Source organism: Erinaceus europaeus, chromosome 12 (assembly GCF_950295315.1).
Source record: "Erinaceus europaeus chromosome 12, mEriEur2.1, whole genome shotgun sequence".
Taxonomy (NCBI): domain Eukaryota; kingdom Metazoa; phylum Chordata; class Mammalia; order Eulipotyphla; family Erinaceidae; genus Erinaceus; species Erinaceus europaeus.
This window is the reverse complement of record NC_080173.1, coordinates 84315866-84331292: the sequence shown is the minus strand read 5'-3', so window position 1 is coordinate 84331292 and position 15427 is coordinate 84315866. Positions and strand designations below refer to the sequence as shown.

At 40.2% G+C, this 15427-nt stretch overlaps 1 protein-coding gene across 5 annotated transcripts in view; it reads left to right on the top strand.

The window, feature by feature from the left end:
• The window catches only part of RABEP1 (rabaptin, RAB GTPase binding effector protein 1), a 90928-nt gene that overhangs the window by 40719 nt on the left and 34782 nt on the right, over nt 1-15427 (top strand). For 3 of the 5 annotated variants that reach the window (XR_009553181.1, XM_060204243.1, XM_060204241.1), the window contains 4 exons: nt 5005-5208; nt 6524-6684; nt 11465-11584; nt 15009-15144. Coding sequence is in view for 3 of the 5 variants with exons in the window: in XM_060204243.1 (XP_060060226.1) it covers nt 5005-5208; nt 6524-6684; nt 11465-11584; nt 15009-15144 (621 nt within the window). In the remaining 2 variants the exon portion in view is untranslated. The remainder of the gene's footprint in view (nt 1-5004; nt 5209-6523; nt 6685-11464; nt 11585-15008; nt 15145-15427) is intronic. The other 2 variants (XR_009553182.1, XM_060204242.1) reach the window with 1 other exon arrangement.

Sequence of the window (15427 nt, the reverse complement as noted above, 5' to 3'; positions counted from 1 at the left end):
CATTGGCTTGTCTGATAGTTTTCTATCCTTTCACTTTAAGTCTGTGTTTGTCTTGTTGAGTTAGGTGAGTTTCCTGTAGACAGCATATTGTTGGGTTGTGTTTTCTGATCCATCTTCCTACTCTGTGTCTTTTAATAGGTGAATTCAGGCCATTGACATTTATTGATATCAAAGATTGAAGATATTTTAACGCCATTCTTGTAGAGTTTTAGAGTGTTTTGATAGATGTCCTATTTGTGGTGGTCTGGTTGTTTATCAGAGACCTTTCAGAACTTCTTTCAGGGCAGGCTTGGTGATGGTTGCTTCCTTCAACTGTTGCTTGTCTGAGAAGGTTTTGATGCTTCCATCTAGTCTGAATGACAGTCTAGCAGGATATAGTATTCTTGGCTGAAAGCCTTTCTCATTGAGCACTCAATAGATATCTTGCCATTCTCTTCTGGCCTGTAGTGTTTGTATGGAGAAGTCTGCTGCTAATCTTATGGGTTTTCCTTTGTTTTTCTCTTGCAGCCGTGAGGATCCTTTCTTTATCCTTATTCCTTTCCAATCTAAGTATGACATGTCTTGGTGTCTTTAGGTCTGGGTTAATTCTGTTTGGGACCCTCTGGGCTTCTTGAATCTTTGTGTCTTTGGTGTTGTCTAGACTAGAGAATTTTTCAGCTATTATGGCCTGGAGAATGCTTTCTTCCTCCCCTTCTCTTTCTTCCTCTGGTAAGCCAGTAATGCGTATATTGTTTCTTTTGAAGTCATCCCATAGGACTCCGTTGTTGTTTTCAGCATCTCTTAATCTCTTTTTGAGATCTCTTACTTCTTTTTTAGTTGTCTCTAATTCATCCTCAATCTTGCTAATTCTGTTTTCAGCCTCATAGATTCTATTTTCTCTGCCCTCTACTGCTTTCTGGAGTTCATCTATTTTGTTTCCCTGCTCTGATTCTGTTTTAGTTTGTTCAGCTAGTTGCCTTCTTAGCTCAGCGATTTAAGCTTTCAGCTCTCTAATAACCATGAGATAATTAGAATTTTCTTCCATATTCTCATTTTTTGTTCCTGCATTTCTGATTACAATTTTTTCAAATTCTTTACTCACTCCTGTTATTATTTCCTTAGCTAATGTTTGGATGTTGAACTCGTTGTTTTGTGCTTCACCCTCTGGAGGACTTTTAGCTGGACTCTTGTCCTGGTTCGAGTCTCCAATATTTTTTCTTGTTGTTTTAACCATTTTATATATGTTAACAGTTTTTTCTATCCCTGAGTTGGAGCTCAGTGGTTTAAAAGCCTCTTTTTTTTTCTTCCCTGTAGGCTATGGGAGCCTGAGGGCTTTTAAACTATCAATAGGCTTTTTAGCTTAATCACTGACTCCTGACCAAGAGATAAAGCAGGGTGTGGCAGAGATAATCCAGTGGTTATGCAAAGAGACTTTCACAGCCCCTCAGCTATGCCACCGAGGTATAGGTCTTCTCCTGAGTTTCCTGGTTAGATCTCTGTCCCCTGGTTTCCCTCCCTGTTGCTGCTCCGGATTCTGAGGGTAGTAGCAATGGAGACTCATAGTTGCACTTAGTGAGTCTCTGGGGATTCCTTTCCTCCCTTCAGCTGTCCCCTTGTTGTGGAGCAGACTGGAGGTGGTGTCTCCACTGATAAACTGTTGAACTGTTAGCAGCCACTTAATCTCTCCTTAGGCCCCTTTCTCCTCTCTGTCACCAGCCACATGTGTTTGTACTCACGGGTGATTTACTGGGTTCCTGTGGTCATTCTAGTCCTGTCTTGTTTCGGTCCAGGTGGTCTCCTTTGGTATTCCTAGTTGACCCGGGAGACGAGACGAGACGAGACGAGACGAGACGAGACGAGAGGAGAGGAGAGGAGAGGAGAGGAGAGGAGAGGAGAGGAGAGGAGAGGAGAGGAGAGGAGAGGAGAGGAGAGGAGAGGAGAGAGAGAAGCGATCTGCTGCTCGTAGCTCTGCCTCCGGAAGTCCTGATTTCATTTTGGTGTGTGGTGTTAGTTCATGGTATAGTTTCACTTAATTTTTTTTTCTTTTGCTGGGGCTCAGTGCCTGCACCACGAATCCACTGCTCCTGGAGACTCCCCCCCCCCCCTTTTTTTTAAATTGTTGTTGTGGTTATTATTACTATTGTTGTTATTGATGTTGTTGTTGTTGGATACTTACCTAGAGAAATGGAGAGAAGAGGGGGAGAAAAAGACCTTTCACATGATAATGTGTGTGCTCTGCTGGGTGTATTGCCATGCAGCCACTGTGCTGAACTTTCATGTCTGAGGTTCTTGGCTGAATTCCCAATCCCATATGTGTCAGAGTGTGCTCTGGATAAAATAAATATTAAATGAGCTAGCGATGTTCTACTTAAAATTTTTAAAGGAAAAATGTGACAGGAGTCAGTCACAAAGGACCACATATTGGATTGAATGTTGACTAGTTGGGACTGAAAGTAGATTAGTAGTTTAATAAGTGGGGGTCTAGAAGGTTGGGAAGTGATGATAGAAATATTCCAAACTTGGAGTCGGGCTGTAGCGCAGCAGGTTAAGCACAGGTGGCACTAAACACAAGGACCCGCATAAGGATCCTGGTTCAAGCCCTGGCTCCCCACCTGCAGGGGTGTCGCTTCACAAGCGGTGAAACAGGTCTGCAGGTGTCTATCTTTCTCTCCCTCTCTCTGTCTTCCCCCTCCCCTCTCGATTTCTCTCTGTCCTATCCAACAGCAATGACAACAATAATAACTACAACAATAAAACAACAAGGGCAACAAAAGGGAATAAATAAATAAAAAAGAAATATATAAAAAAAAGAAATATTCCAAATTGAGTGGTCAGGGAGGTGGCACAGTGTATAAGGCACTGGAGTCTCAAGCATGAGGTCCTGAGTTCAATCTTGGGCAGCACATGTACCAGAGTGATGTCTGGTTATTTTTCTCCTATCATTTCTCATGAATAAATAAATAAAATCTTGTAAAAAAACAAAGAAGTATTCCAGATTGATAAGTCAGTGATAGTAGCTACGCGAGTCTGAATGTATTATCACAGTGAGAAACCACCACCCATACTGTTGGGCAGAATTGGGAGCACATCATCTTTGATGGCAAGGAGCATCAGAAACCTCATTTAGTGTAGGTAGTAGTGCACAATGTTACTTCTACTTAGGAAGATAGCTTGACTTTTTTTTTTCTTTAACAAAACCAAACCAACTTTTACCATGTCTAGGAATTTTGCTTTTTAGTTCTTAACCCCATGAATTACAAATTCATATCCACACAAACAAAAAACCTGCACAAGAATTCACAATTGTAAAAAACCTGGAGGCAATCAAGGTGTTTTTTTTTTTTCTCCAGTAAGTAAATGAAGAAATTGATACAATCTCAAATGTGTCGACCATCTCAAAATCAGTATTGAGGGAGAAGAGAATTTGCTCTATATATGTGGCAAATGTTTGATTATTAACGTGTTTGTTTGTTTGCTTTGTTTTTGTTTGGTTTGTTTTGCCTCCAAGTTATTGCTGGGGCTCGGTACCTTCACTATGAATCCACTACTCCTGAGGCCTTTTGTTGTTGTTGACCTTGTTGTTATTGTTATTATTGTTATTGCTGCTGCTGTTGTTGGATAGGACAGAGAGAAATCAAAAGAGGAGGGAAAGACAGACACCTGCAGTTTTAGTTTATTTTCTTATTTTATATATATATATATATATATATATATATATATATATATATATATATATGTATGTATATATAAATTATGGGCCAGTAACAGAAGTCACTTGGATAGCGTAGCTACATTGCCATGCACATGACTCAGGTTCTAATCCAGCTCTCACCACATTGGAGGAAGCTTGGGTACTATGGTACCTTACTTCCTCTCCCTACTCATTCTCTGTTTCTAAGAAAGATAGCCTAGTGCAGTGAGAGCCATGGCAACAAAATATGTGTATGTATGCACATAGCAAATTGTATAGCCTAGAAGAAATGGACACATTCTGTGAATTCTGGTAACCTTCCTTGATTGAACCAAAAAGAAATAGATAGCTGGAACATGCCACATGAGCATAGATGTGTAGTCTATGTCAAATGTGTTCTTAGGAACTTTTCCAAGTTCAAAAGTAGTCAAAAGCCTCCTTGGGAACAAAAGCCCAGGACCATATGGGTGAAGAATATACAAAATATTCTTCCATAGGACCAGGAGATACTCAGCAGGTAGGGAGGAGGGGAAGATAGAGAGGGAGAGAGACAGAGAGACATCTGCAACCCTGTTTCACCATTTGTGAAGCATTCCCCCCTGCAGGTTGGGAGCTAGGGGCTTGAACCCGGATCTTTACACAGGTCCATGGCTTTGTCCTATGTGCTCTTAACTGGGTGCACCACCACCCAGCCCCCATTTCAATCTCCAGTACCATCGTACACAAGAGCTGAGCAGTGGTGTGGTAAAAACAAATACGAGAAAGAGTAATGACGGGATTTTAATCTCTACCTGATACATAGTTAATACATAGTTATTTTGAGACATCCAGCATACTTTCAGTTTTATCTTTATTAAAATGATTTCATGGAGCTGAGAAGTTCTTCATTTAGTAAGATGTGTACCTGTGTACAAACCCTGGATTTGAGCCCTGGAACCATATGAGGCCACTGGAGCACCAAAGGAAGCTCTGTGGGTGATGGCACAGTGCTGTGGTGTCTCTCCTAAGTTAACAATTTGAAGTTGAATGCTAAATTTCTCCTCAGAATACTAATATAATAACTTAAAACTTTACTTCGTAAAAACATTAAATAAATTGGTAATTGTTTTAGATAGAGACAGAGAACGAGAGAGTAAGAGACAACAGCACCGAGGTATCCTTCAGTGCGGTGGAGAGCAGACTCAAACCCAGCTCCTGCGCATGGCCAGGTAGCACATGCTCCAAGTGAGCTAGTTAAACTTTGTTGAAATCACCAGCCTTTAAACTTTATTGTAATATCAATCTGATAAAAGTGAACCTCTCAGTAATAAAAAGTTGTTTACCTTTTTCCACAGAGGATCTGAAGAGGCAAAATGCAGTGTTACAAGCTGCACAAGATGACTTGGGACACCTTCGTACACAGCTGTGGGAAGCCCAGGCAGAGATGGAAAATATTAAGGCCATTGCCACCGTCTCTGAGAATACCAAACAAGAAGCTATAGATGAAGTAAAAAGACAGTGGAGAGAAGAAGTTGCTTCACTTCAGGCTGTTATGAAAGGTAAAGACAAAGAAAATTAAATTTATGATTTTTCTGAAACTACTGATGAATGAGAACATTTGTGACTATACTCATCTGCAGGTTGTGTTATCAAAATAGAGAATCCAGTACTACTGTAATTGGACATCCTTTGTATCTTGAACAACTTTAATATAATAAAGGAGGATCATAGTGACAGTGTTACAGAGAGACTTCCTTAACCAAGAATTATGAGCACTGCATGTACCAGAGCAGTGCTCTGACTGTTGTCTCCCTTTCTCTTCTCTCTGTGTGTCATGTATAATTAATAACTTTTTTTTAAAGATTTTTAAAATATTTATTTATTCCTTTTTGTTGCCGTTGTAGTTATTCTTGTTGTTGCTACTGATATCGTCATTGTTGGATAGGACAGAAAGAAGTGGAGAGAGGAGGGGAGACAGAGAGGAGGAGAGAAAGAGAGATACCTGCAGACCTAATTCAACGCCTGGGAAGCAACTCCCCTGCAGGTGGGGAGCCGGGGGCTCAACCATGATCCTTAGGCCAGTCCTTGTACTTTGCACCACCTGCGCTTAATCTGCTGCTACCACCCGAGTCCCGTAATTAATAACTTTTAAAAAATATTTACTTTATTTGATAGGAAAGATAAATTGAGGGGCCAGGTGGTGGCACACCTGCTTAAGCATATACATTATAGTGCACAAGGATCTGGGTTCAAGCCCTTGGTCCCCCACCTGCAGGGGAAAGCTTCATGTGTGGTAAAGCATGCTGCAGGTGTCTTTCACTCTCTCTATCTCTCCCCCACCTCTCTCAATTTCTCTGTCTCTACCCAATAATAAATAAATAAATATGTAAAAAAAAAGAAAATTGAGAGTGAAAGGTAGGGAGTGGAGAGAGGAAGAGAGAGACAGACACACTTGTGACACTGCTTGTGAAGCTTCTCCCCTCCAACCCCCACACCCTGCAAATGTTTTAGAGTTTGAATTCTACTTCTGTGGTTTTGTTTGTTTTGTTCTCGGTTGTGAAACATTAGTCAGAATATTTAATTTTTCTTAAGTTTCCTCATTTGTAAACTAATATATAAGTCTATTGTGAAAGCAAGAGATAATACTATCAAACCCTTAACAAAACTTTTCTAAATATAATAAAGCTAGAACTATGGCTTGTCGTGTGTGTGTGTGTGTGTGTGTGTGTGTGTGTGTGTGTGTGCATTAAAAGTTCTGGAAGTTGGGTATAAATCCTGTATGTAACAACTTTGGATTTTAATGTACCAGGGTTTTTTTTTTGTTGTTTTTTTTTAAGTTTACTTAGAAGTGCAATATTTGGTGATGTTTTGTAGAAACAGTTCGTGACTATGAGCACCAGTTCCACCTTAGGCTGGAGCAGGAGCGAACACAGTGGACGCAGTATCGAGAATCCGCAGAAAGGGAAATAGCTGATTTAAGGAGAAGACTGTCTGAAGGTCAAGAGGAGGAAAATTTAGAAAATGAAATGAAAAAGGTATGAAGGGATCTATTCCTCTGTAGAAATACATGAATCTAAATGCAGGATACTTTCACTAACATTATTATTGTAACAGAAGATGTATTTTTGTTTTCTGTTGGGAAAATTATTTGGACATAGACTTAAGTGGTACTACCAGACGATTTGGTGCCTTTCTCTTGGGCCTGACTGGATCACCCCCACTTTCTTTAACCCTCAGGAGGTCTGTCTTGACCACACCACTTAACACCATTTCCCTTCCCAGCTCTGCTGATTTCCCTTATTCTATTGTAATTTTCCTTTCCCACAGTGCATATTTTCTTCTTTTTAAAATGATTTTCTTTTTTTAAAAGTTTTCTTCTATTACCTTTATTTATTGGATAGAGAAAGCCAGAAATTGAGAGGTAAAGGGGAGAGTGAGGGAAAGAGAGATACCTGCAGTATGCTTCACCACTCACTCGTAAAGCTTTTTCCCTGCAGGCAAGGACAGGGGCTTGAACCCAGGTCCTTGTGCACTGTAATGTGTGTGCTTAACCCAGCCCTCCTACTTTTTTTCACTTTGAATTTTGATTATTTTTAGAGCTTTTTTTTTTTTCTTTTTCTTTGTTTTCCTCCAGGGTTATTGCTCGGTGCCTGCACCATGAATCCACCGCTCCTGGAGGCCATTTTCCCCCCTTTTTGTTGCCCTAGTTGTTGCAGCCTTGTTGCGGTTATTATTGCCATTGTTGACGTTGTTTTGTTGTTGGATAGGACAGAGAAATGGAGAGAGGAGAGGAGACAGAGGGGGAGAGAAAGACACCTGCAGACCTGCTTCACCGCCTGTGAAGTGACTCCCCTGCAGCTTAACCCACTGCACTACCTCCCGATCCCCCAAAAGCTATTTTTTATTGTGATTAATGATTACAGGGTATAGTTCTATACTTCATTCACCACCAAAGTTCTGTGTCCTCACCATGGCAACAGTAACCAACACAGTTCTTACAAAGTCTTAGACTATTTACTCTCCTTCCTCCCGCCTTCCTTCCCTCCTTCCCACCCCTTCCTTCCTTTCTTTCTCTCTCTCTCTTTTACCACAGCACTGCTCAGCTCTGGCTTAAGGTGGTGCATTAACCTGGGAGTTCAAAGCCTGAGATATGAAAATCTTTTTGCATAATCATTATGTTATCTCTCTGGCCCAGTCATAATTATTAAAAAAATTAAAAGAACAGTGTTCCTTCTGAAATAGTAGAAAATTATGTTGCTATAAAAAAGCTATTGTCGGGGAGTCGGGCTGTAGTGCAGTGGGTTAAGCGCAGGTGGCGCAAAGCACAAGGACTGGCATAAGGATCCCGGTTCGAACCCCGGCTCCCCACCTGCAGGGGAGTCGCTTCACAGGCGGTGAAGCAGGTCTGCAGGTGTCTATCTTTCTCTCCCCCTCTCTGTCTTCCCCTCCTCTCTCCGTTTCTCTCTGTCCTATCCAACAACGATGACAATAATAACCACAACAATAAAACAATGAGGGCAACAAAAGGGAATAAATAAATAAAATAAAAAATTTTAAAAAAAAAAGCTATTGTCAGAGTCAGGCAGTAGCATAGGGAGTTAAGCACACGTAGTGCAAAGTGCAAGGACCAGCGTGAGGATCCCGGTTCAAGCCCTCCCCCGCGGGGCTTCACAGGTGGTGAAGCAGGTCTACAGGTGTCTTTCACTCCCCCTCTCTGTCTTCCCCTCCTCTCTGTCCTATTTAACAACGATGGCATCAGTAACAACTACAGTAATAACTACAATGACAGTAAAAACGAGCAACAAAAAGGAAATAAATAAATATTTTTAAAAATCTTTTTTTAAAAAAGCTATCATGCAGGGCCTGGTGATGGTACACCTGATGGAGTGCAGACATTCCAGTGTGCAAGGACCTGGATTCAGGCCTCTGGTGCCTCCCTGCAGCAGGGAAGTTTCATGGTGAAACACTGCTGCAGATGTCTCTCTTCTTCTCTCTACCTGCTCCTTCCCTCTCAATTTCTGTCTCTGTCTAATAAATAAATCAAAAAACTAATTCAAGGAACGATTGTAATACTTGATTTACATACAGCATATGTACACATATACTCTGTGTTTACACAATATATTGACTATTTTATGCAATATATACATGTGTGTGGGGGCCAGGCAGTGACACACCTGGTTGAGTGCCCACATTACATTGCACAGGGACCAGGTTCAAGCTCCTGGTCCCCACCTGCAGCGGGAAAGCTTCACAAGTGGTGAAGCAGGGTTACAGGTGTCTCTTTGTCTCTTTCCCTCTCTTTATCTCCCACGCCCCTCTCAATTTCTCTCTGTCTCTGTCCAATAATAAATAAGTAAATAAAATTTTAAAAATCACATGCACCAGGTTAAGTGTACATAGAGCCAAGTGCATGGACTGGCGCACAGATCCCCAGTTCGAGCCCCTGGCTCCCCACCTGCAGGGGGGTTGCTTCACAAGCAGTGAAGTAGGTCTGTAGGTGTCTTTCTCTCCCCCTCTCTGTCTTCCCCTCTCCTCTCAGTTTCTCTCTGTCCTATCCAACAACAGTGGCAGAACAACAAGAATGGAAAATAAACATGGCCACAGGAGCAGTGAATTCGTAGTGCAGGCACTGAGCCCCAGTGATAACTCTAGATTTAAAAAAAAAAAAATACACATGTGTTTGTTTATTTACTTTTTTTTTAAAAAAAAAACCAGAACCCTGCTCAACTCTGGTATATGGTCAATGATGCTGGGGATTGAATTTGGGAGCTTAAAGCCTCAGGAATGAAAATCATTTATAGAACTATTATGCTGTCTTCCTGGTCCTATACAATTTTATACCTGCAAACACGCACATGCACAGGCACATATAGAAATTAGTTTTGGGGGGCTGGGTGGTACGCACTTGGTTGAGTGTATATGCTACAATGCTCAAGGACCTGGATTCGAGCTCTGGTCACCACCTGCAGGGGGAAACCTTTGCAAGTGGTGAAGCAGTGCTGCAGGTGTCTCTCTGCCTCTCTTCCAGTCTATCTCCCCCCTGATTTCTGGCTGTCTCTATTAAATAAATAAAGATAATAAAAATAAAAAAATAGAAATTGGTGGGAGTCGGGCTGTAGCGCAGTGGGTTAAGCGCAGTGGTGCAAAGCACAAGGACCGGCATAAGGATCCCGGTTCGAACCCCAGCTCCCCACCTGCAGGGGAGTCGCTTCACAGGCGGTGAAGCAGGTCTGCAGGGGTCTATCTTTCTCTCCTCCTCTCTGTCTTCCCCTCCTCTCTCCATTTCTCTCTGTCCTATCCAACAACGACAACAACAATAATAACTACAATAATAAAACAAAAAGGGCAACAAAAGGGAATAAATAAATAATACAATAAATATTTAAAAAAAAAGAAATTGGTTTAGGCCTAGTGCAAATGAAAAGTAACCCTGGTCACTGATTATTTAATTTTTTTTGTGTATCTATTTTTTATTGCCACAAGTGTTACTGCTGGGGCTCAGTGCTTATAGGATGAATCCACAACTCTACCAAGCCTGGTAGAGAAATCCCCCCCCACACAAATTTTTGGGTTTTTTTCGTCTTATTTGATAGCACAAAGAGAAATAGAGAGGGAGGAGGAGAGATGGAGAGAGAGAGAGAGAAAGAGACACCTGCAGCCCTACTTCACTGTTTATGAAGCCTCTGTCATGCAGGCAGTGTTTCTTCCTTTACTTCAGACTCTTCCCCCTTTTCCTATATCTGAGATAAAGAGAACGGAATCACACATGTATGAACCTCCAATGCCACCAAAACCCAGAGTGGACCAGTGCTCTGTGGTTTCTCCTTCCTTCTCCCTCCTTTCTTGTATCAGTGGATAGTAGCATGATTGTTAATGCAAAGAACTTTCATGCCTAAGGCTGCAGGGTCCTGGGTTCAGTCCTGACACCACTGTAGGCCAGAGCTGATCAGTGTTCTGATAAAGAAAAGTCTAAATAAATACTACATGGATGATTTTATCATAGAGGAAGGGAGGGAAGGAAGGAAAGAAAGAAGGAAAGGCAGGGCAGACCTTTCAGTTATTACAAGAAATTATGGCTTTATTAATTTAGTAACCAGATTTTAAGTATTTAGTATTTACTTTGTGAATTTACTTTTATATACAGGATATTTTCTTGTACATTTTTCTTGATTGTTCAATTTGTGATCATGAATCTTTTTTTTTTAAATATTTATTCATTTTCCCTTTTTGTTGCCCTTGTTTTTATTGTTGTAGTTATTATTCTTGTTATTGATGTCACCATTGTTGGATAGGACAGAGAGAAATGGAGAGAGGAGAGGGAGACAGAGATGGGGAGAGAAAGACAGACACCTGCAGACCTGCTTCACTACTTGTGAAGCGGGGTTGGGAGCCGGGGGCTTGAACCGGGATCCTTACGCCTGTCCTTGTGCTTTGCGCCACCTGCACTTAACTGTTGTTGTTCTTCTTCTTCTAGCGTTTGCCCTTCTTCCGTAGCCAGTTAAATGGCTTTGAAAGTGACTGGGATCCATGTGGATTCAGTCGGCTAGGAAGGATCGTCAGTTTCCCCAATGAATTAACTGTTGTGCTACTGCCCGACTCCCTTCTCCTCCTCCTCCTCCTCCTCCTCCTCCTCCTCCTCCTCCTCCTTCTTCTTCTTCTTCTTTTTGTTTTTACAGATTTTAAATGCTATTTTGAGAAAGCTTTGATTATTATTTGACATTCAAAGTAAGACATAGCTCAATATTGTGGTAGGTCATAGTATAGAAAGTAATAAACCAGTAACTTGTAGTGTTTAATTATTTTTAACCACAGGCCCAAGAAGATGCTGAAAAACTTCGGTCTGTTGTGATGCCTATGGAGAATGAAATTGCAGCTTTGAAGGATAAACTGACAGAGGCTGAAGACAAAATTAAAGAGCTGGAGGCCTCAAAGGTTACAAAACGTTGTAGTCCATTTTAAGAATCTTGCTTTTGGGGTGGGGTCTGGGGGAATCTTGTTTTCTTTAAAATGCAAAAAGATGCTTTGAGATAACCCATGACCCTGCCCATAAAACCTTGTTTATTTAAAAGTCTTTTCTTTTATACCCCCCCTTTCTTTTTTAGATATTTATTTATTTTGGATAGAGACAGAGAAATTGAGAGAGATACCTGCAGTACTGTTTCAGCACTTGTGAAGTTTCTCCCCGTGCAGGGCTTAAATCTAGGTTCTTGTACATTATAACGTACTGTCTATCAGATAACACCACTACCAGTCCCCTGCCCATATATTTTAAATGTACCTTAATTGTCTGAAATATTTGAATTTTTTAAAAGTGACAATTACAAGGGTAAGTTGACATTGACAATTATAATAAAAGATATAACCTGACCTTTGGCAAGTGGTAGTGCTTATTAGTTAAGACATCACCATGTGAGTCTCCCCCCCTCCCTATCTATCCCCTGATCCCTCTCTTTCCCTTTCTCATTTAAAAAAGAAAACAAACAGCAACAACAACAAAAAACCATTGTCATATACTAGCTTGGAGGTCTTAGACAAATTACTCAATCTTACTGTGCTTTTGTTTTCTTAATGGCAATGTGGATAAAAATTGCCTACCTTAAAAAAAAATTGCCTACCTTGTGAAATGATTATGAAGGTTATATAAATTAACAAATACAAAGCACTTAGGATAATATATGGAATAAAATATTTTATGATTGTTATACTGCTCAGAAAGTCACACAGGAATCATTAAGAGACTTGAAGAATTGATGTTGTATACATACGAATCTGACCAGAGGATGGTGCAGTGGTTTTGCATGAAAGAGGCCCTGGGTTCCATTCTCAGTACCAATAGCCGTAAGTGAGCAGTGATTTGGTCAAATAAAAGGAGGGACCGGGTGGTGGTGCACCTGGTTGAGCTCACATGTTACAATGTGCAAGGAGCCAGGTCTGAGCCCCCAGCCCCCACCCACAGGGGAAAGCTTCACAAGTGGTGAAGCAGGGTTGCAGGTGTCTCTCTGTCTCTTTCCCTCTCTGTCACCCCCTACTGTCTTGACTTCTGGCTGTCTCTATCCAAATAAATAAGTAAAGACAAAAAAAAATAAATAAAGGGAGATTGTAAAATACTTAGAGTAATTTGTATTTAACTCGAGAAGTAAAAAAATAATAATAGTACAAACAAGATGAATGGAAAAAGTAGTGCACATACAGGAGCAGAAACGTAGACGACTGGTAAGTTGTGTCAGTACAGGTCAGGAGCCAAAATGACTCTGTTGCCATTTAATGCTACACTGGAGGATATTAGTCAACCAAAGAGATACCAACCAATCTTGATAACATGACGAATGCTTGTAGGACATTTTTCCTCTACAGGTGGAAAATTTAATAAGGACACATAATGGTCTAGCTCTTCTTTAAAATGCAAAAAGATGCTTTGAGATTACCCTGTCCATAAGATCTTATTTATTTAAAAGGGTTCTTTTTTTATTTTTTACTTTTTAGATATTTATCAACTAGTTGGTTCAGAAGGTAACTCAAAAAGTAAAGTGTATGCCTTAACATTTCTATGACAGTCGAGTCTATAAATAAATAAATATAGAAATAAGTAAGTCTTTAGCAGCAAAAAGAAAAAACTAGGTTAAACAGATGACCCAAATCTAGGCTGGACAATTCATAAGACAGGCTGATACAACTAACTGTGTATCACTTACTGAGAACAAGATTATGTTTTATTTGGTTATATTTATCTCAGATATTTATTATGTGTTAATGTTTGAGTATTGTGATTAATTATGCAGCAAGATTAAAATATTTTTTGTGAAAGATGTGACTTTCTTTTGCTTCCAGTGTTATTGCTGGGGCTCGGTGCCTGCACCATGAATCCACTGCTCTTGGAGGCTGTTTTTTCCCCTTTTGTTGCCCTGGTTGTTTTATCATTGCTATTGTTACTATTATTGTTGTCACTGTTGTTGGATAGGCCAGAGCGAAATCGAGAGGAGAGGAAGACGGGGAGAGAAAGATAGATACCTGCAGACATGCTTCACTGCTTGTGAAGCGACCCTCCAGCAGGTGGGGAGCAAGGGGCTATAACTGGGATCCGTGTGCTGGTTCTTGCAATCCCCAAAAGATTTAAAAAAAGATATTTATTTATTTATTCCTTTTGTTGCCCTTGTTTAATTGTTGTAGTTATTGTTGTTGTTATTGATGTTGTCGTTGTTAGAACAGAGAGAAATGGAGAGAGGAGGGGAAGACAGAGAGTGCGAGAGAAAAACAGACACCTACAGACCTGCTTCAATGCTTGTGAAGTGACTCCCTTGCAGGTGGGGAGCCGGGGGCTTGAACCGGTCTTTGTGCTTTGCGCCACATGCACTTAACCCGCTGTGCTACCACCCAACTCCCAAGACGTGATTTTTAAAGTAAGTCTACATTTAAAAATTTTTGTTCATTATAAGTGAGATCAGTTATCATTTTCCATCATTACCTCCTCTTTTCCTTTTACAATTAATTATGTGTCTATGAAAAGTAGCTTTCAGGGGAGTTTGATGGTGACACATGTGATTTAAGCACACATGTTACCATGCACAAGGATCTAGGTTCAAGCCCCTGGTCCCCACCTGCAGCGGGGAAGTTCAAACAGTAAAGCAGAGCTCCAGGTGTCCTCTTTCTCCTATCTCCTTCCTCTCTGTTTCTTTCTGTCTTATCAAATACATAATTTTAATGTATTTTTTTAAATAAATATAAGGCATTTTAAATTACCTCAATAAAAATCAAAGAAAAACAAGTTTATGGGTGGGGAGATAGCATAATGATTATGCAAAAGGCTTTCATGCCTGAGGTTCTGAGGCCCCAGTGCTATCATAAACTGGAGCTGAGTAATGTTCTGTTCTCTCTTCCTCTCTCCCTCCCTCCTTCCATTTCTTTTACTGGCATCTCTCCCCTTTTCCTCTCTCATTAAAATAAACTATACACACACACACACACACACACACACACACACACACACACACACACACACACACACATATGTATGCAAAAGCTTACAAGAATATGGTACCATTTTTGTTCTTAGAAATTACTTTTTTAAACATAAAGCCAGCTTGGTGTTGTCACTAAGTATCCAGTAAAATGAGCACATATAAATGTTGCTCTGGGAATACAAATTGGAGCTGCCTGTTTGAAAAGTAAGGCAGTAAACTGTGTGTAATGTCAGTTGCATCTTTACTCTGTTAATATGATTATAGATCATGTTATTATTATGTTATTCCCCCAGTTTTCTGTAGTAAGAATGTGTTTTGTTTTATAATTAAAATATGAATCTTAAATTTTTATAAATATGAATGGCTTTTCAGCTTACCAGAATTGCATCTTATTTCAGGTTAAAGAACTGAATCATTATTTGGAAGCTGAGAAATCTAGTAGAACTGATTTAGAGATGTATGTAGCTGTTTTGAATACTCAGAAATCTGTTTTACAGGAAGACGCTGAGAAATTGCGGAAAGAATTGCATGAAGGTAAATGTATCTTCTATATATTTTTAATCTATTAATGCTAGAAGTAATAAGTAAAATTGATAGTAATTAATAACAACAAATCTAAAAATACCAGCCCAGTACTTTAGTGATTCAGTTTAAACTTTTCAGTTAGTTTGGCTATTTGAGATCAGAAAAACAGAGATCTTATTTTTCTATATGTTTTGTTTGTTTATTTATTATTGGATAGAGAGAGAAATTGAGAGGGGAGGGGAAGATAGAGAGAAAGACACTTGCAGGGCTTCTTCACCACTCAGTGAAGCTT